The sequence below is a fragment of the Schistocerca piceifrons genome, chromosome 6 (assembly GCF_021461385.2).
Source record: "Schistocerca piceifrons isolate TAMUIC-IGC-003096 chromosome 6, iqSchPice1.1, whole genome shotgun sequence".
Classification (NCBI taxonomy): domain Eukaryota; kingdom Metazoa; phylum Arthropoda; class Insecta; order Orthoptera; family Acrididae; genus Schistocerca; species Schistocerca piceifrons.
Window position 1 is genome coordinate 322,739,948 of NC_060143.1, and position 22,358 is coordinate 322,762,305.

Genomic DNA, 22,358 nt, shown 5'->3' on the forward strand with positions numbered 1-22,358 from the left:
GTAACAAAAATTAATGACACAAATTTTAGGACAGATTCCTCATACGGACACGAAGAAAGTATGTTATTTGAACATGAATCTTGAAAGGCTTGTTTCCCTGTTTCAACTCATTTTCCCCAATTCAATCATGGGAAACATACAAGAACAGAACGCACCACCATATGACATGCAACTCTTTCTCACAGGAGATACTCAATATGCCCTCCGAGGGCATTGATACATCCATCAACCTGCCCTCGCTGTGAATGTCTGACGTCCTGATGTATCATATGGGCACGGAGACTGAACTGGCGTTACACAAACAAGAGCTTTCAAATAGCCCCACAAACCGAAGTTCAGTGGGTTTAGGTCCAGTAAGCATGAAGGCCAGGCAATTGATCAATCTGTACCTATTCACCTGTTATTTAGAAGCCGACAGACATTAACACTAAAATGAGTACATCTTTCTGTCGCACAGCTAGAGATGTTTTGTCGCACAGCTAAAGGCACATCTGCTAACAGATAAGGAAGATCGTTCTCTACAAAATTATGTCAACTCTGTCCGTTAAAGCTGGGTGGAAGAAAGTGAAGAGCAACCAGTCACCAAGAATGCCGGCCAAAACTGACAGAAAACCTTTGTTGGTGCGTGGGGACTGACGTCTGCCCATACATGCCGATTGTGAGAATTTACAATTTTGCACGATTAATGAGCTGGAGAGAAAATAGGTTTAACATGGAAATAAAGAGTTTCCAGACCCTTGTTCGTGTAACATTATTTCCTCGTGTATGTTTGAGGAATGTGCCCTGCAATTTTTTGCTGTACGTTTTTGTTACACTTTATATACATAATTATGTATGTACTGAAACCTCAATGTGCAAGTTCTACTCGCACCTGGCTAACTTTTTCTTCCTTCAATATACCTGACCACTTAATAAAAGGTTATTTAATGAAAATTGGTTCCTCTATGTTTTTATTTATACACAACCTGGCTTCTGCTCTGTTCAGTTATTGCAAAACAATTTTTCTTCTCTTTCACATATTTGACTTGTGGAAAAACAACTGTAAAAAACGTAAAGCAAAATGATAAAGAACAAGAAAACGTAAACGAATGAAATGCACTACAACATGAAAGCTCGCCGAAAATGGGTTGACTTCTCATTTCCCCGTCCAACGTCAGCTCGATGGAGGGCAAAATGCGATGTGCAGGTAATTATTTATTTATTTATTTGTGACAAATTCTTACAACAAAGTAAAGACAGTCCCCCATAATGAGGTTATATTACGGGCAATACTACAACCTTTATGTACGTAGACAATCCGGGCGCACACAACAAATCTTCGGTACTATACACCAAATGCACCGACAATGCATGCATTCAGTAAGGGTATTTTTAGACAATGCGTTTCATTGCTTTTGTCTTATTACGGAATTGTACGCAAGACGACGTAAATGAGCCGTAGACAACACAGCACCACACGATTACTTCCCAACTGGTAAAAACTGGCTTATTTCTTCAGATTTACGTTTCTTATCGTTAATGATAAGCCTATCCGCTAAATAAACCGGACACTTCACAGAGCTCCACCACACAGTCAATCTCTCATCAATTTTAGGCCTACAAAACGACATTCGATTTGGTATTGCAGATTTGATCTCGAAAATAAGCGGATTTGTCTTTCCTCTAGCGTATGACTCAGTACGTTTACAAGCAACACATCTTCCGAAAGACGAAAACCGAATTTCGCAAACGTTTTTCGCTGTCATGTTAATACGTTAAGCTCTGGGGCGGATTTGCTGGCCCAGTTTATTAAGTCGCTGGAAAATAGCTAATAAAGTTTCCTATTTAGTCGCCACAATCGCTGCTTCTCTTCAGTTAAACGAGGCGTACACAGCTTCAGTCTAATGGTTCTAATTGCTCTGAGCACTATGGGACTTAACATCAGAGGTCGTCAGTCCCCTAGAACTTAGAAATACTTAAACCTAACCAACCTAGGGATATCACACACATCCATGCCCGAGGCAGGGTTCGAACCTGCGACCGTAGCGGTCACGCGGTTCCAGACAAGCGCCTAGAAGCGCTCGGCCACACGACCGGCTTCAGTCTAATATTTCAACTTACTCTTCACTGTGCAAAACGCCATTCCGTCTATATTAGCCGAATTATTTTTAAAAAAGAAGACAAAACCTAGCAGCCCAAGCACGTTCCAAAACCGATTGCGTTTGCATGGGAACGAAAATCGATTGCGGAATTGGAAAATCGACGGCTAGAGGCGGTTTTCCACAAATGATTTTAAATTGTTTACATAACCACCCAAAGCGGTATTGGGAAATCGGTTTACGAAATCCGGTTTTGGGTGCCTCATGTGGACGGGTGACTACTTCGTTCCGAAACCGACCTTTTCCCCAATGCTATTAAACTTAATTCACACCGGATAAATCGTGTTCGCACGCGGAAAAATTCAGGATACTTCTCTTGCGGAAACATTCACTCCACTACTGCGTGAATGTTGAAGAGGCATTCATTCCACCAAGGCTTGAATGTCGAAGGCCGAAAGTGATTATTAGAAGCTAAAAAAATCAGTCTACGGATTCGTTAGTGTCTACACTCCTACTATGGCGTGGGAGCTGGTAATGTTCATTATTTGTATAAATAAGCAGGAATGACAAATTTTACGAAACAAAGGAAATATTGGCTATGCATTTAAATGACTGATATGGCAGTGAAAGAAAATCTGTATGAAGAGCTATGGAGGGGGCCGAAGGCAGAAACAAATTCTAACCAAACCACCAAGCTACGGAACATTCCTGCTAAATACGAGTAGCCACGTAACTAAGGGTAGCTGCTACTCTTAAAACCCCACGAACGAAATATAATTTTTGTGTGTTTATAACGCAGATTGCCCACCTTGCGCATTTAATAATTCGTCTGGGTAGTTCAGAAATTAAAATGTGGAATTCTACAGGACGCTTAGGAATTCGTGAGCAGTATGGAAAACAAACGTCTAAATTTTTAGTTTTAGGTTAACGAGATCGTCGTACATAGTGCGTTAGTTGAAGCAACTGCTCATTGCCTGATTATCTGGATGATACATCACACACAGTCTACCGAGGATTGGTCTTTCAGGCATGGGTACGATTTCATGTTACCGCGATCATAATAAGACTTCATTTCAGTAAGTTATTTGAAAACTTACTAAGTTGAACAAGCGCGCTCACTTTTGCCACAAACTTGGCACACGCATTTAAACAGTATTGGATAATTTAAAGTCTTGAAGCCCAAGTAGCCTGAACGATTAAAACAACTGCAAAAAATCTTTTCCCCCACGGACACAAGAGTATGCTCACACTCAAAATGCTCGCACATACAAACTCGCAGTAATGTGTGAGACCAATTTACGCAAACACACAACGAAATATTACAAAATTTAGTGTAATTCTTACCACTTTGACGATGGCGTCACGGAGGCAAGCAGCCGCTATGTACCGTATTTCAAGGTACATAATTATGCAACGTACTGCACCGCACATGTAGTTGATAACGGTTATTCATGGGCCTTGTATAATTGTGTGCTCTGTAACAATACCACAGCAATGAGGTCGCCAGGCCCGCTTTACCCCCGAGACAGGGTTAAACTTCTCGCAACTCTAAAATAGCCGTAGCTATCAAATGGCTTCCAGGAAAGATCCGAGCGCTATACTGGAAATGTTCACCGCTACAGCCCAATACAACCACCGTCCTCAACGGTTTACTAGCGGTTCAACAACACAAGAAAACACTTAAACGTTAATAGGGGTCTCTCACGAAACGCCACTCGCAAATTTCCACGTGCGTAAACAAAATTGATTGGCTTCTACTAGACTTGTTCAAGTCCGTCTCGTTCACGAAAACACCACAGTCTAGGTGGCTAGTGCTTGGTGTAAACGCTGTGCCTAGCGAGCACGTGCTCGCCCATTTCCGGCCGACTCCACTCCCTCGAAAGCTGCAAAACTGCTCCACGAAATTAATGAAACGTGTGTGTCTTCCATCGAATCCGCTTCAAGAACAGAATGTAAGCACCTGCATTGGTCATAGCCTGCTCCCGTTATAACGCTTCTGCAAGGTGGTGCTTCCTGGCAGTACTTTTTCAAGTGTGGTATCTCTGCCACGTCACGGCGGAAATTACTCGCCCTTAAAATCACACTAGTCAGTTACGACCACCACCCATTTAGGAGCGTTAGTAAATACCAGCCCATCGTCTTCAAGCCTAACAAAAAGCGTTTCTCTCTGCGGCCGGGATGTGATCGAAATGACTACAATTAGCGAATACCAATGGGCCTCCAGGAAATGATACGTTACGTCTGTGGTGGAATATGTATTCCCAAATCTACCAATTTTGTTATACGAATGATTCACATCGATTAACCGCAGCCATAATGAAATTGTGCAGCTACTGACCTTCTGCTGTGCGCGGCGCAGCGACTCCTCGAAATGCTTCTGCACTGCCTGGACGGCGTGCTCGCTGGCGCGCTGCTGCTCCAGCCGCTCCCTCTCCCTCTCCCTCTCGCGCTCCCTCTCCCTCTCTCGCTCCCTCTCCTGTTGTTGCTGCTGCTGGTGCTGCTTTTCTCGTTCCATCTGCTTCTCGCGCTCCCTGTAACACACACGCCGGCAGCCATTTGTTAGCGCCCACTTCGCCGCAAAGCACTCGCGCAGCCTACCGCGAAGTTGCAGCAGCGGGGGGATGATGATGATGATGATGATGATGATGATGATGTGCCAACACGGCTCCAACGTGAATAGGTGTTTGAAGCCACAGTAATACCGACTCAGGCCTGTTACCCCTGAGTTTAACACCGCAGCGGTGGTTTCGAACTTACGCAGCACTAACGCGAGCATTATGTGCTCTGCGGACAAAGTTTATTAGCGCCGAACTTCGTTCTGCAAGCAATAACTCAACTTCCGTAACGATAATGATGTTTCTTACTACACCATACGTGATATAAAAATAAACCATCACCTATACAATGTTATCACCAACCATGACGTCTTTTATGGGATAGCAACTTCGGCTCTGGTGGATACAGAAGGTTGTATTATACACCGAAGAACCAAAGAAACTGCTACACCTGCATAATATCGTGTACGGCCACCGCGAGCACGCAGAAGTGCCGCAACACGACGTGGCATAGACTCGATGTGTGTCTGAAGTAATGTTGGAGGGAAAACATGACACTATGAATCCTGCAGGGCTGTCTATAAATCCGTAAGAGTACGACGGGGTGGAGATCTCTCCTGAACAGCACATTGTAAGGCATCCGAGATATACTAATTAACGTTCATGTCTGGGGATTTTGGTAGCCAGCGGAAGTGTTTAAACTCGGAAGTGTGTTCCTGGAGCCACTCTGGACGTGTCTGGTGTCCCATTGTCCTGCTGGAATTGCCCAAGTCCATCGGAATGCACAATGGACATGAATGGATGCAGGTGCTCAGACAGGAAGCTTAAGTACGTGTCCCCTGCCAAGAGTCTTAATTAGACGTATCAGGGTCCCAAATCACTCCAAATGCACTCGCCACACACCATTCAGTGCCTCCACCACCCTGAACAGTCCCCTGCTAACATGCAAGCTCCGTGGATTCATGAGGTTGTCTCCATAAGCGTACACGTCCTTCCGCTCGACACGATTTGAAACGAAACTAGTCCGACCAGGCAACATGTTTCGGCTCCGAAAACCCATATGGATGATGCTTCGTTGAAAGGTTCGCACGCTGACACTTGTTGATGGCGTAAATGGCTCTAAGCACTATGGGACTTAACATCTGAGATCATCAGTCCCCTAGACTTGGAACTACTTAAACCTAAGTACATCACACACACCCATGCCCGAGGCAGAAATCGAACCTGCGACCGTAGCAGCAGCGCGGTTCCGGACTGAAGCGCCTAGAACCGCTCTGCCACAGCGGCCGGTACTTGTTGATGGACCAGCAGCACTGAAATCTGCAGCAATTTGTGGAAGGGTTGCACTTCTGTTACGTTGAACGATTCTCTTCAGTCGTTGTTGGTCCCGTTCTCGCACGATCTATTCCCGGCCGCAACGACGCCGGAGATTTGACGTCTTATCGGATTCCTGATATTGATGTTCACTCGTGAAAACGTCTACGGGAAAATCCCCACTTCATCAGTACCTCGGAGATGCTGTGTCCCATCGCTCCTGCGCCGCCGACTATAACACCATGTTCAAATTCACTTAAATATTGATAACCTCCCATTGCAGCTAACAACTGCGCCCCACACTTTTTGTCTTATGTAGGCGCTGCCGATTGCAGCGCAGTATTTTGCTTGTATATGCTGTATATTTAAATATCCTTACCTACACAAGTTTCTTGGCGCTATAAAATGTTACATAACCATACTGTTAACACCAAACCGTACATTTGCAGGAAGTCGCACGCTGTAGGCAGTTCCCACACTAACTCCTTTATAATCTTTAATAGCATTAATTTTAATGCATCCACCTTCGTACTACAATCTGAGCAATACACAACGTTTGCCATCATGTCTATGCAAATGTGAATAGTGACACAGACAAGCCGTTAGGTCTAAATAAAAGCCAATGTACATGTACTCTGCCACACACAAAAACTATACCGAATCTACCTGAACATGGAAAGTAAGTAAAAGTCCTAAAAATACGCTGTGTATCAACATTAAAAATGCGATATTAGGTCAGAATCTTTCCCTGATTTTATTTCATTTTCTATCAAGTCCTGCATTGGGAGACAACGGAACAGAATAGCGAGTGCGACAGAGACAATTATACTAAATTCCTTTAAATACCCTCAGAACGCATCTAAACTTTCTTGCCATGAAATCGGTATCACAAGAATCTTTCTTTTGTAACCTTGATACATTTTTTCAATGTGTTTTCAATGTTAGGCATATTATCAGAAATTTAGACTCAAACCTTTACGACTGCCATATTATTTGTTTGGCACAAATTTGTCTTCAATGAGCAAAATACTCCTGCGTTTTGAAATAATTATAGAGTTTCATCTTGACTTAAAATATATGCAAGAAAATCACAATTCTCCATTAAGAGAAACAAAGGAAATGTTCGGTCGTAGTACTGCCGCAGCAGGTTACGCAGAGTAACAGGCATAAACAGTTAATCTCTTAACATACATTCTACCGTAAAATGTGAAAAATTAAAGCTTTAAGCGTTCTCACTGGCACCACAAAGAATGCGGCAGAAGAGCTTGTTCTCTATAGAAACAAAAGTCAGCTACCGGATTTCTCGCTAATCTGCACACCGCATTCTTTCCGGTAAGCACTGATAAAAGAAGACGAGGCGTTTCTACCGTTTGTGCGCATCGGATGTCAGTGCATTTCTCAGCAGCGAACATGAACCCGTTGACAATGCCACCGAAGCACAAACCAAGCGTACTTTTAGCTGTTTCTTCATTTCCCACCGACGGTAAAAATACTGACACTGCTTCGTATCAACGAGTACCGACGTGTGCACTTTCCCAACTAAGGACAACAGCTAGTTATAACCTACATGGCTAGACGTTAGCCCTTTTGTTTTATCTGACAGACAAATGATTGTGTCACGAAATGAGTAATCACACCAGCTCCAAATACCATTACTTCTTACGTAAATGCATGAGAAATATGTGTATCATACAGTTGGGCGTAAGTTCACAGAAGAAATTAGAAGTGGCGCTTCGTCGACGGCCTATGTGACACAATTGAGCTTCAGGTGGAATTCGTGGAATTCAATCTATAGGAATTCTTTAACGTGCGTTGCATGATGAATGAACAAGTACTTGATAGACTAGATCTCATGTGGGCGTTACAGTAGCATCTGAAGTGGGCAATAGGTGTCAATCTCTTAGGGAATGACTGCATCTATTTGGCAGTGTTTACAATCCAGATCTCATGCCAAGTTGTCGATCTTACATTCGCTTGATCGTTGTGTAATAGGACTTTATTTGATGATGTTTTCCAGATTGATTTTTGTTTCAAGGTGGTTAACAGATTGATGCTAAGTTATGGCAAAATAATGCTACCACGTAACTAAGTACCTACAAAAGGACCGATTGAAAGAATGATGGACGGCGCGCGCGCGCGCGCGCGTGTGTGTGTGTGTGTGTGTGTGTGTGTGTGTGTGTGTGTGTGTGTGTGTGTGTGTGTGTGTGTGTGTGTGTGAGAGAGAGAGAGAGAGAGAGAGAGAGAGAGAGAGAGAGAGAGAGAGAGAGAGAGAAGGAAATGAGGGAGGAGGTAGATGAGGGGAATAGGGCACGTGGACGACTGGCCTTGGTCAGTGGGAGGGAGCATCTGCCGGAAGCTGAAGCGGTGCCAGGTGCGCCACATAAGCAGTCTGCACATGTCAAAACGACGCAATCTTCTCGAATTCGTTATGCCCGTCAAAAAGTCTACCCCCATAGAGACTGCCTATTCATCTACACCTGCACTCCCAAGTCTTCTTTCTGTGTCTCGCAGAAGGTACAACGATAGCACTACAGTAGCATTCACACCTCTTCCCCAGAATTCGCAAAAAAAAAGAATATAAGACGACAAGGGTTTAACGTCACATCGACGGCCTGATCATCAGAGACGGAGTACAATCTCTGGTAGGTGAAATAAATTAGCCGTGATCTTATCAAAGGAGTCATCGCGGATATGCCTTAAACGATGTACAGAAATCACAGAAAACCTAAATCTGGTTGTCCGGATGGGGATTTGAACTGGGGTCCTACTGAATGCAAGTCCAGTAACTTACTATCGCGCCATCTTGCTCGACAATTCCCTTTCCGTGTATAAAATGCCAGCAAAACGGCTCATATGACACCAATGTGTCTGCTGAATTCACTGTGATAATTATAACGAGTTATGTATCGAGAGGTAACATGTTCCCTGAACACTTTTGAAGCTGTAATGCATACATAAATAGTTATTCCCCATTTAACAAATGCTGTATTAGTTTTGAGTCTCTCACTGATGCTTTGAAATTTAATTACAGAGCATGTCCGTTGTGTTCTGCCAACGACTAAAAAAAGTAACGAATCGTATATTTTCCGCGAGTCACATTCCGAACATTTATTTTTGTATACCTCAACCTGGCATTAGTTTTTCTCGACGATTTGTCTAGTCGTTTCAGCTTAGGTCATTTCACAAGTGTCGCTTTTTCAAATTAACTAAATAGAACGATAAACAATATGGGTGTTGGCCTACTGCAAATTAACCGATTTCCCCACAAACCACGATAAGAAAGAAAGAAAGAAGTCAACTGTAGAAGAAGAAAAATATCACGACACATACAGGGGGACACACGCAGATGCGCACAGTGTGACGAAGAATACAAACTACAAGCTGCAGTCTTTTAGTCAGCTGATTGATGCAGACAAAGTATTATGTCACTGTACCGCTAATTAAAGGATTATTTATTACTGCATAAGATAGTCGCCGTTTAGGTGGCTTCCAAATTAGCTAAAACGGCAACTAAACCACCACACTCAAAACACTGTAATACAAAATCAAATTCGGCCTGAGACTTATTAATATCTATATAGGTAAGGTATTCTGAAAACAACACTACTTCCACACATACACACAAAAATAAAAATACGGTGTCACTCCCGGCCCTTCGCACGATTTTTGACACTGGAAACTAAGTCAGTTCCAAGGATTCGTTCTTTACGCCCCCCGCCTCTCTCTCTCTCTCTCTCTCTCTCTCTCCCCCCCCTTTCTGCCACACACGCAGATCGTGAATACGACGAAGGCATCGCGGTAACATAAGGGCAATGTTGTGTTCCGAACAATGTTCGGGTTTATGGCTTCTCTATTATCAAATTATGGTAGTTATGGCACCAAGCAGACTTCTGCATAATCCTCCATTCGCTCACAGCATCATAAACGGAGAACGTGGAACAATATTATTCAAGCTCTGACAATTTTACTTTTAACCGTTGTTACCACTGATGATGCAAACTATCATCAAGTTACTGCAGAAAACTTGAAGATACCGCAGTGAAACAACTCTTCTCACACTCGATAATCAAGAAACACGTTCCACGCAAAAAAAGTCAGCACTCTCAAAAAATGTTCAAAAACATTTAGTACATTTAATTATGACGCTGAACAAGCGACTGCCTTTATTAACCGGAAGAGTAATTTAAGATAAAGTTTAACAAAAAGCTTAATTATTTGAAATTGGTTCATCTTACCGTACTGGTGGTTACCCATCGCTCACTTGAAAGCTGTGACTTGAAATCCTTAAGGGCGGTGGATTGACAATTATTGAAGCGATTGAGTCCCAACAGCGCGTACAAACTATTATAGCGCAACCCAGGAAATACGCGATACTGTAAAGCTGGTAATGTCAAGATATGAAACTCCCAAAGAACATTAGGAAGCAAATAATCGATATCATGAAATTCCAATGCGCGGAATCTATGGGAGACTGTGGCATTTTCACAATATATTAAATGATAATTTTATATATTGACAAGTAATATGTGTTTATTAAACTACATCGTTATGAGTAACAACAGAATGGTGGATTTCTAGCAACTGCACATAAATATCTCCAATGTTAGCAAATTGTATGGATACGAAATAAGATGAAACGTAAAATGTTTCCCTATTTACCGACTGCCTGTAGTACGGATTACTATACGCAATAAATTGTTACTTTAACCAATGTTAATTAAAAACCCGTGAGTATTGAAGGGGATAGGGCACCAGTTAAGGCTGTTACACTGGCAAACTAATGATTCAATCTGAAAATAGAAATTACTGGCGATATCTAAGCTTCCCAGAATGTAACAATGAAATTGACTGATATTCTTACTTTTCGGCAAACCGAAGTACAAATTCGCGGTGGAAGAGATGCAAACGTGGAATCTTGGGAATAATCCGCTAGCGGCAATTTCTTTCACATCCCAGAAATACCATCCAGGATCAATAAAATCATATACGACGCAAAATGAGGTGATACATAACCCAATGAATCCATTAGGAAACTGTTCCTCACCAAAAGGCCAAAACCTACGTTTGTGTTGTAGTCGAGCTTACGGGGATGTCATGGATCTTATGGCTTAACCCTACACCATTAAAGGAGGGAAAACGTTGCACTGCTCCTAAAAAATCGTACATCGTACTACTTTAAATTTATTCAAAGAAAGTCATAATTTATAGATTATGCATTAGTTAGTAACAATTATTAGATCTCCGACGGTATGTTACATACGAAATTAAGTACAAAATGTCCTAAGTTATACACTACTGCAATCGGAGATTTTAAGACGGTTAACCTCACAGATCATATGCTGACTACTTGCTCTTAGCGCATTCAAGAACAATACAACATTCGCAAAATTTATGCACTAAAACAGGTGAACACACTGCAACGATGCCAAGTTTCAGCGGTGCTTGCTTCCCGGAGATTACAGACAGGCTAGATAAAGCGACCTCATAAGAATAATAGTTACGAACTGCAGATCCTCTTACTCTGCAATCTGCTGCTGATCACAAATTGGTATATTTAGATCAAAATTCCTCGCTAGGACCAGTACCGTACACATCGTCACGAGGTATGCCGTGTGATCAGCAGCAGAGGAAAGGGAGGCCCTGGCTCACAGCCCACTAGGGGTGGGGGAGTGAGTCACACAGCAGCATTCCGTTATGAGGCCGTGGCCGCAGCAATTGCTACTACAGTACTCTCATGCCGCACCGTTCACACTGTGAGCGCTTTCGCGACAAAATCCCGCTCTACTGCTTTCTCCTTATCAGTACGTACCGAGCTGTCCGCGAAGGCCACCAGAAAGCGTAGCGTCATCACGAGCACACAAATGACAAACTCCAAGCACAAGCCTCTCTCTGCGAGTCTACTATTATGTCATATCACGTCAATATCATTTACATGACTTAGTTCCAAATGACATACAAACCACTAAAACTAATTTTAAATACACCTGCTCAATACAATGGGCTACAACAGCATCTCTTAACATTGGCTATAACATTAAGCAATTATCTTAGACATATGCCGCACACGGACCTATTTCTCAACGTCTTACTATACCCTTAAAATCATTATGGTCGAAGCACTTTCAGTTTCTGCGACCTGAGAAAAACTTTCGGCTGTAACGCAATTAAAACTATTGAAAAATGTTCTTCGTGTAAACTCGGAAATCATCTGATCTTCAAAGTCTTTTTTAGAATTTCATCACGGTGCGTTAGGAAACATATGTAGGCACAGACTCAAATTCGACAAGTATGAAGAAAATAGAATAGGGCTAGTCCGTAAGGTCCCCTTGTGTGACGAAGCGAAGCCAAGCAACGAAATTAACGGTTCGACTAGATGATTAAAAGTTCATATTCAACAACATTTCACGCATACATTAAAGGTCTGATAGCGGGTTGACGCGAATATAAGTTAAAATAACAGAGGTAGTACGGCTTCCCCACCAGGTACAAGCTAACAGAAACCTATTCTCGTCGGTAATTTCAACGAGACCATTACGCCCACAATAATCAATCAAGGTAGTCGACAAAGTTGCTGTATGACCCCAGTCTCTTTTGTTTTGCACTCAGATGATATAGTAGAACAATTTAAGGCAAGCAGATATGAAAACATTATCCCTGGCCAGCGACGCGTCCGTTATCGCATCCGTTTTAAGATAACCTACCATATAACACAGCCAAATCACAGAATTGTGAAATCATAAACACCAAATTTAAAATACTTTAAGGGACAGAAATTACGAGATGAAAATATACACTTCGATAGCACCTGTCTCAAATAAGTAACTAACTTTAATTCACTTCGTGGCAATATCCATATGAATATGCCCGACTCAAAAATAGCCAGTATGTCACATTTGTGGCACAATCAAAATACTGGCGAAAACCTGCCGCAACGCAAACCAAATGATATTCCACAACACTGAGGCTAAAAATTATTCTGTGTGGTAGCGAACTAAGGATCCAGAACCGTAGAGACCCAGCATGTACCTGAAGATGAAACGCGAAGCAACGGATAAATATTTTCGGGATGTTCGATCGTGGACTGAGACCAGCATTGTCGCCTGGCGGTAAAATATAAGCCACATGCCCAGTTGTATATTTCAAATCAGCATATTCGTCCTATTCCAGGCCCTGGTTTTTTAACAAAGCGCGTAAAATACAGCAACCGTAATCCGCACCATGATAAACGGCCGGAGGGAGGGAGGGAGGGGGAGAGCGAGCGCTAGCTTAACCACGTTCTATACAGCTATTGCCATGTATACCGATCACAAGGCAAAACTTGTTTGTACTGACCGAGAGGATAAGACCCGCTTACTAAATCCGCGGAACAGATGATGAAGGTAATTAAGTCGTATGACGTGCTGATCCACACAGTGCGAGACTTATAGGGCTGTATTAAATACATAAGATTTCGATTAACGGAAAATTTAGGTGTTGATTTATTTTAATCCGTGTCTGGAGTTAAAATGCACGAATTTCCTACGATGTGGCCGCTGGCAAGTAGTGCTCATTTTGTCGCTTACATTTAAAAATGTCGGTTACAGCTAAACGGAGCGGATTTAACAGGCCAATTGCTGGCAAAGGTGGGGTACAACATTTACATATTCAATCAACTGAAGCGTAAGTTCCGTCAAATCTCCCCTGCCCCCACCGGATACTTAATCGGTAGTAATTTTGGGAGCAAGTATGCTGACTAGCGGTGGAATGGCATGCCTAGTGCACGTTGGCTTGCGGCCGAGCGTGTCTTGGCCGAGAGCCAACAGGCAGTGGCGCGCACTTAAAAAACAAAAGAAAAAAATTGGCGCTACGGCTTCGCTGCAGCAGGCAAGAAGCAGCAGGTGGGACTGGTGACGTAACGGGCCGCTAGGTGGCGGTACATACGGGCCGCACCTGCCTGCACTCACCATTGCGCCGCTCGCGCTAGCTGTTACTTCACGCCATCTCGACGGAGGCCTTGCCGTTACTGGCTTTATACTTCCAACAATGTTTAATTTCTTGTCATTCTAAATGGCCAGTACCTAAATGTGGCATCTATGACAATCTAGTTGCATACTGTCACTTCTCTTGAACACTATCATATCGACTCACAATAACTGCCCGATCTCGGCCAACGGAAGTACCCTGTAGGGAGGGTTTCAGACGTTTGAAATGTTTTACAGAGGCTATTAACTGGTCACTGAGATGAAAGTGTAATGTACAATCTATCATTAATCTATGAACTCTTCTAGTGTAGAATTAAGGCCAACTATAATACCTTATGAAAGTCGTGTGGTCTGGGTGAATCTACTGGTTACTGTGGACATGTGACTCTCGACTGCTGCGTGTATGTGCCAAACAACTGCATGGCTAGGCCTAAATTTTAGATTCACTAACAGTCGGGAACGATGCAAGTATGTACTCTGTGTCTCCCTCGCAAAATACGAGGGTTGAACTTTAATGGTGGCAACTATTTATTTACAGCTCGTGCAAAACAGATAAGTGTTTCAAAGTTTTAATAACCTTCAAAGTAGTTACCAGCATTGTGAAAGTCGTAGGATACTCTTAGCAGTGCCACTTATGTTGACAGTTCCGAGCGGCGCAGTCTATTGCCTGACGAATTTGTAGCTGTTCTGAAGCGAATGCCGTTAAGTGTTTTCTTCACTTTAGAAATCGAGTTGAACTTACGAGGGCTGTTACTGATTTGTTTGACTGATGGGACTGCTAAGTGCTATACCTCCTACTGCACTCCCCTGACTTAAACCCTCGTTAAAGTTCAACTCGCTTCCTAAACTTAACGAAACCCTTAACGGCATTCGCTTCAGAACTGCTACAAATTCGTCGGGCAATAAACCGCGCCGCTCGAACTGTCAACACAATTGGCACTGCTAATAGTATCCTATGACTTCCACATCGCTGGCAACGGGTTATACACAATGCTGGTGACTACTATGAAGTTCAGTAAAACTTTGAAACAAGTATCTATTTTGTACGAGCCACTATTCAAGCTCCAACCCTCGTAACAATATCACTTCTGTTGCTTCAGAGGTCTTGGCTGGCAACAGGAACGAATTACGATTAAATGTGTGATGTGACCCTTAAAATATAAATGACAGATGTAAACCTGTTAGTAGTATACACTAATCCTGGGCTCTGAAGTCCTACGTTCCCCGTCTTCTTCATGGAATGAATGGACACAATGGATATTCCAAGAGGGCAGAAATGAAGATTCCGTGTACCAAGAAAACTGGGTATCTGGATATACATTAATTTTTCACCTTGACTATACGCCCTACATCACGTAAGATGAACCGACTGTTGGTTACTGGCCTATTTCACAGGTGAGACAGTCGTATGGTTGTACCTCACCGGCGCACAGATCATCGTAATCATGTCCAGCGTTCATATATCGGAAGTGTGCCTAGTCCCCATCCAAACAGAAACAAAAGAATCCGATGGGATGTCTGTCAGCTTACTTTAGCTACCTGCGAAAAATTCTCTAGTTTTCTATTCCAGTTTATGAATCCGTTGTTATGGAACAGGAAATAAACTGTATGATCAACTTCTGTACGTAGGCCATAACTTAGAATATTGACCTGTTCTACAGCATTATTCAAACTGGTTAAATATGCAAAGTTTATATAATGGGATGCTATATTCTTTTGTGACCTTCGGGAGAGATGCATCGCTAAATATCCGAAAGACCGCATCGGGTCACATGGGAGCATATTTTAAACAAATTATTATACAATTTGTCAACTGCCGTTTAAGACCCACACTGCGAGTTTTTCTGACGCTAATATCTGCAAGCAATCACCACAGCGCTGTTCCCCGAGCCAATGGGAAATAGTTTCGAAGTCCATCTCCTCCAACAAACATGTAAAAAAAAAAAATCGACAATTCACGTATGCTGTAGTTCTCTGTGGTCATACCACGTCAAAAAATCCGTTCATAACTGGGGCCAGAGTTAAGGTTCAGTCCTGAAATGGGCAATATCAAGTCTTCAAAACTTTCCTAACTGAGGATTGGCAAGCATAATGCTTTACGCTGCGGAAGTGGCAACACAGTAGGAGCCGACAATGGCAGGCTCCCACTGTTGTATTGCCAACTAATTTGAACAGGAAACCGTACTGGTGAGCTTTGTAACTGTGGGAGAATTTCTATGATTATTTTGAAATTCTTAATCGCAGCGACGGAGTTTAATCGCTGGCGTTGTGTGGCGTTGCACTCAGATTTGGTGATACTTGAATATGAAAGAAGCACCCACGCCTGACTGCGTGGTATCGCGAGGCAGAAACCGGGCTTCTGGCGAACAGGTCAGCGCACACGTGGGAGGCAGGCCGACCGACGGAAGAGACACGCTTTGGAGGGCAAAGCGGGCAACGAACCGGTTCGCAGAAGCACCACAGCTGTCCCCGCCACAGGACGCTATCTGGTCGCTGGCCCAGATACTATGGCTAACAAAATCTCATACGAACAGGTGAAAACACGGCAGTTAAATACGAATAAGCACAGAACAATGCTTATGCGTATGCGTATCTCATACTGTGCACGACATATTAATCCCTTTAACGACCATCTACATCTGCAGTGCATCTGATTTGCTGCAGGATACACCATGACCAATAGCGTTTAATTCGAGAATGGTGCCTGTGAATTATTTGTACAGTTTAATGATACAAATGACTCACACACAGCATAGAACGAACGAATTCTGTCACAGTAATTTAAACAATGTACACCCACAAGTCGTAGATTCTTTTTATCCTCTCCTGTAAGAATGCCATACAGGAAATAGGGAAATAGCACAAATAGCAGTATGGGAATTACCCAAATCTACCATTGACCTCAAACGGGTATTCGACAGTGTATAAGACGTTATTCTGACGGTTCCTTGATACAGGAACATTGTCCCGTACAGGAGGCTGGCGTAAGGTTATACTGTGGGAATGATGCAGCTTACAGCTACCTAAGACATGCAAAACAAGTTTGCTGGTGTAATAAGTTTCTTCAGTGACCACAGCTCTTAAAAACACTTGTCCTAATAATGAAGTCGTCTGGTCACTTGGGCGCATCATGCCACTAACGTTTCACTACATGACATCAGAAGCGGCAAACTACCGTTCAAGAACTGGTTACACCGTTCATTTCTCGCGCCGTTTCACTGCGACTGCAAGCGTTAGCCATGTTTTCCACGCAATAGGTATATCGATTATAAAGGTAGCCGAAATCAATAACCGTCTCCCTTAAGTGGCAGGGCGCGACGTAACAAAGCTAAGCCATATACCATAATAATAGTCTTCTTCTCTTAAGTTTTCATGTCGGCCAGTTGCTCCTGGTATTTCAAAGATGAGCTGCAACTGACTGGAGGCCGAAGCTCATTGTCAAAAGTCAGACAGATTTTAATTTAATGAAGACCCTGCGAATAAACTAATTCCGGTAAAGAACAAAATATTTCAGATATATGATCTGACTTGGCGTTTGCGCACAAAAAACACTGTTCTCCATATCTCAGTTTTCTCGGCGTGACTGATTAAAGCTGTGTGGATATGGAGCCAGTTACCGTTTCCACTTTTGCACAATAGTTCGGGAATCCATCTAAACAAAGATGGCAAAGCTAATAAACAAAGACGGTGGCTTCAATTTGAACGTGGCTTGGTGTCCAGTACTTTATTAAAATCTTATGATTTCTTCCTGTTCCTTTCACGTATGGAGTGCGGGAAGAATGCTTGTGTGAATGCTTCAGTGTGTATAGTAACTATTCTAATCTTATCCTCACGATCCCTATGTGAGCGCTAAGTAAGTGGTTTTCGTGTATCCCTAGAGTAATCATTTAAAGCCGGTTCTTGAAACTTTTGTTCACGGAGTTTCTCGGGATAGCATACATCTGTCTTCAAGCGTCTGTCAGCTCAGTTCCTTAAGTATCTCTGTGACACTCTCCCACGGATTAAACAAACCCGTGGCCATTCGTGCTGCTATTCTCTGTATCGTTCAATACTTCCTGTTAGGTCATCTGGTACGGGTTCCACACACTTAAGCAATATTTTGGGATGGGTGGCACGAGTGACTTGTACGCTCTCTCTTTTGTAGACTAATGGCACTCCCGCAGTAATCTACCAATAAACCGAAGCCGACCGTCATATTCACCAGAACTGAGAAACGCTAAGATAATGGGTGTTTCAGAGCATACCCACACGGGCTCTGAAAAGAACTGTAAGAACATTGCAAATCCTTTACGCTCGAGGCTTTTAAAAACCTGAACGTTTACGACTTTACTAGATAATATTCCACAGACCGTTATTACGCGTCGTATCGATATCATAAATTTCACTTTTACAGTATGCTGACAGACTTTCTAGTGCTGTTCCGAAGGACTGCACGTTCAAGAGCGGTTCGTGCGCGTAATGTACGTTGTTTATCGTTGCCCATCGGGAAGAATTTACTTTGTATCACCCCTGCCCCACATTTAATCACCGAAAAGGAAAGTTACAGCCTGCACGAGACTGTTCGAAGAAAAGAGAGACTTTGTTCTCTAAGTATTTTCTTTCAGTACATATACTCTTGTTTAACTGGCGCAAACTAATACTCGAAAGGGAGTGATGTGGCCCGGGATGAGACCATAGCTGCAATGGAGTGGTATGCGTCATCGGGAACAACCGCAGTTTCGACCGACTGACTGCCTGCCTAGTGAAGTTCTTAGCCTCTGGATATCTGCCAGTCGCCTTGCGAGCGGTCGGTAAGTCTCAAGTATTACATGGGCTATGTGACAGCAATGCTGTTCATCTTAATATGAGGGTAGGCGGTCACTAAATTACTTCAGGAATACGCTAAATTACTCCCCAAAGAAACGCGACAGTGTAGCCACCGTGATGCACTGTCCCGTAAATCGTGAACATCTTATGCCAGATAGTCCCTGAAGCAGAAGACCTGCGGTATGCAAATAGCGTGCAGCATCATGCAAGTAGGATCAATTTCGATCGAAATCCGTGTAACAATGTCGTTTGAAATTTATCACTCCTTCTTAATGGTCCAGAGTTCGCGTTATGGTATTCCGTAACCGGTTGGGTAAATCAGTTCTTAGATCAGAGTAACATGCCACACAGCTTCCAACACGAACGGGTAAAGCAACGTGCTGTTGAAATCAACCTTCAGCTTTATCCAAAGATTTACTTCCTTTTCCACAGTGAAAGTAATGACAACAGAAAAATGTCACTTCCACGAGGATTTGACCAACGTCACCGTTCTGATGCAACTACGACAGAAAGTATCAGCCTGTAACGGATACCAGCCTCTTTTTTTTTCATCTACTTTCTTTAATCGGTAGGTCATTCATCCAAACGACCATCATCCAACGCAGTCCGATTCCTTATGATTATTATAAATTACTGAACTCCAAAAATGTGCTAAACGATCCTAAAAATGTTCAAACTTGTTAACAATCGTTGTGGTCCAGCTTTTACTCTTCTGATCGTAAGGATTAAGATGTATGCCCACGTAAACTGAACATGCTATGTACTTACGAAAATGAACTCCTCGAGAAAGAAAAGTCAATACAGAAATGCCTTCGAGATTTATCAAAATATAAATTGCAGAGATAAGAACAGAACGGGAGAAAAACACGTGATTCTTAATTCATTGTAAACAACAAACGCAATTTCTGAACCTCTTCTAGCATGTATTTCATAGGTAAGTTTGGCCTGCAGTATCCACTTCACCCCCTGCCCGCCCCCACCCTCCGTGTACCTTTAAATACCACAGTCTGAATTTAAATATTGCTTAACGGGTGCTTCCCTGCCAAACGAAATTCTTGGCCAGATACTCTGTACAAATATCAGAAAAACGCAGTTTCAATAAAAAATTAAAAAAAGGAAAATAGAGTATCAGGCAGTAACACGACGTGCTTATTGATTCTGCTACATCAACCAAAAAAGTGTATCTGCCATTGTAGTTTCAGGCAGAACAACGGTACAAGACGAATTCTGGCCACCGAACTGTTTAAGTTAACCGTCGCCGGGCGGCCATCGGAATGCCGCTAGTGAGTGCCCTGCTGCGCTGCGCTCCCCTACGGTCTCGCTGCCGCCTACTCACCGAATTCCGCATCCACGCAGCGGTGCCATCATGCACCGGGCATGACCGGCACCAGACTGACTCACCGCGCCAGCCGATCGTTAGTCAAGATGGCCGCCCTGCGAGCGGAGCGCGCCAGCGCAGTGTTGCCACGCCTGTGGCCCTGACCCTCCCCGCCAACTGTGGAGGCGCAGCAGATATTCTCTCTCTCTCTCTCTCTCTCTCTCTCTCTCTCTCTAATCGTTGCCCCACCACCAAGACACTACTACTCACTCTCATTTAGTCTTGAGCTGCTACGCTGCTTGAGAAACAGCTTGCAGTTCTCGCCTCATCCACTACTCAATCCCTCCCTCCCACACTCATTTAGACTTCGTTCTTTTCAGGAAGGTATTGAACACCGCTGTGCACCGGTAAAGCTCCCAGTTGTTATTCAATTCCGCTGGTATGCAAATGTAACAACTCGCCGAATCCAACGACGCAGTATCTGCGGTTCAATTAATTATGTACTGCAAAAGTGCTACAGAGTAAAGAAAAGCGATCGAGCGAACAGGCTGACAGGCTCACCAGCTCTTTTTGTTAAGCCGCGAAGCGAATTCGTTTCGATTCCGGCTCGCCTTCCGGAATCCTGGGAGCGGCACGTCAGCACGCGTGACAATCTGGCGTGAAACTGCACTTTGTTATTCACTCCCAGGGAAATAAACGGAGCATACATAATCACGTGGTAAATTGTGCGTGTGGGACATAATACGGATTAAATCCACAAGAGGGGATTCCGCGACGAAACTTCCTCCCAGGCTCGACCTCACATTTCGACGCCACACACTTTTCTTTCACTTGCTCTCTTCTAGTTCAGAATGAAATGCATATCTCACAACTGAGTTACTCAAGCGCGTTGTCTGCTTACTACAGAACCATCGCAAAACTGTTGCGAGGGCGAAACAAGCGTGCCCCTCCCCCATCCCCTTAATCCTTGCATTGGCAGCAGGAATATTAGCATTGATGTCGAGCGCTCTGAATTGCAGTTCTATGATCACCGTTTGACGTGGCAGAGGTTACTTGTGGCTATATATTTCCAAAAATCAAATACAAAATCTGATCAAAATTCACGCCACAAACACAGACAGCAACAATTGGGTACTGTTGGGAGTTAGCGTTACATCCATGTGCAATTCACTTCCAAAAGATTCCTTCCGAAGCATTTCTTCTTTCAACAGGTAAACACGCAAGCTAACAAAAATAATTATACGATTAACTTGAAACGAGGAAGCAAACAAAACAGAAATGTTCTGATTTAATACATTTCTTTTTAAGTTTCACACGTGATTGGCGGAATATTTCTGTAAATGAAGGTAACTGCCTAATCTCCACTCATCACTTTTGCATACCTAGGAATAAACACTACATGTAATACATGTTATTTGTCACAAAACTCCAGAAACGTTTAGAACTGCTTCCAAGCGTTCTAAACATGAGCAAACACTCACTTCGGCGGACATTTGTAGCTCAGTAAAACATGTCTTCTCTCAGTTATCATTGTCGGTGATACCAAAGTAAGGTAATTTTCTGTTTTGCTTTGTTTCCGTTGTTCGAAGATGACAATATCCATACAGTCAATACGTAAGTTAGTTACTGAACTGTTCCATATTCTCTATTAAGATTAGATGAAGAGGACGAGGAAATTCATTTCGATGACGCTAACGTTAAAATATTGCCGGACGATCCTGGAGAAGTACAAAGAAATAAATTACAATACACACCATCTATATGCCATGACTCCATCAGCACACACACTGCCAACAATTGCCAACGAGCTATTGACAACGACAAATTATAGGTTGTCATAACCCTCAAATCGTTAATGATCCTCTCTTTATTGACTTAGATTCTTCGGGCTTCGTTTTCTAACCTCCGTTCTCGACGTCCGCTTAGTGTTGCGTCATCTTTCTTTTCCTGCGCAATACTGTCAATTAACGTATCCGCGTGTTCTTTTCCAATTTTATACAACTCGTAGGCACCGCAATCATTCCACCTTGAGCCACCTTGTAGACTTACTGCCATACTGTAATGTTGCGGACACGATAACAAGTTCGGAGAGCCTTAATAAGAGACAGTGATAGCACGTTTTCTTTCAGAACGTCTTACTGGCGGTAAGGTAAGCAGTAAGAATTATGTAATTCTCCTGTTTCTGCTCCAATTTATTGCTTGCCCTACTACTCAGTTATCTAAGCGACAAATTATGCATACATATACAGAAACAACACTATAGGCTACAGAATAGGTTTTTTTTACAGTGGTGTGAATTTAACTTGTACGCAACTTTGGCTGGAGA

General features: G+C 43.0%; 1 protein-coding gene across 1 annotated transcript in view; it reads right to left on the reverse strand.

Moving 5' to 3' along the window:
- Window positions 1-22,358, reverse strand: part of LOC124803296 (lysine-specific demethylase 3B) — a 147,223-nt gene that overhangs the window by 59,561 nt on the left and 65,304 nt on the right. The window contains exon 2 of the mRNA XM_047264478.1: window positions 4,417-4,609. Within this exon, the coding sequence (XP_047120434.1) occupies window positions 4,417-4,609 (193 nt within the window). The remainder of the gene's footprint in view (window positions 1-4,416; window positions 4,610-22,358) is intronic.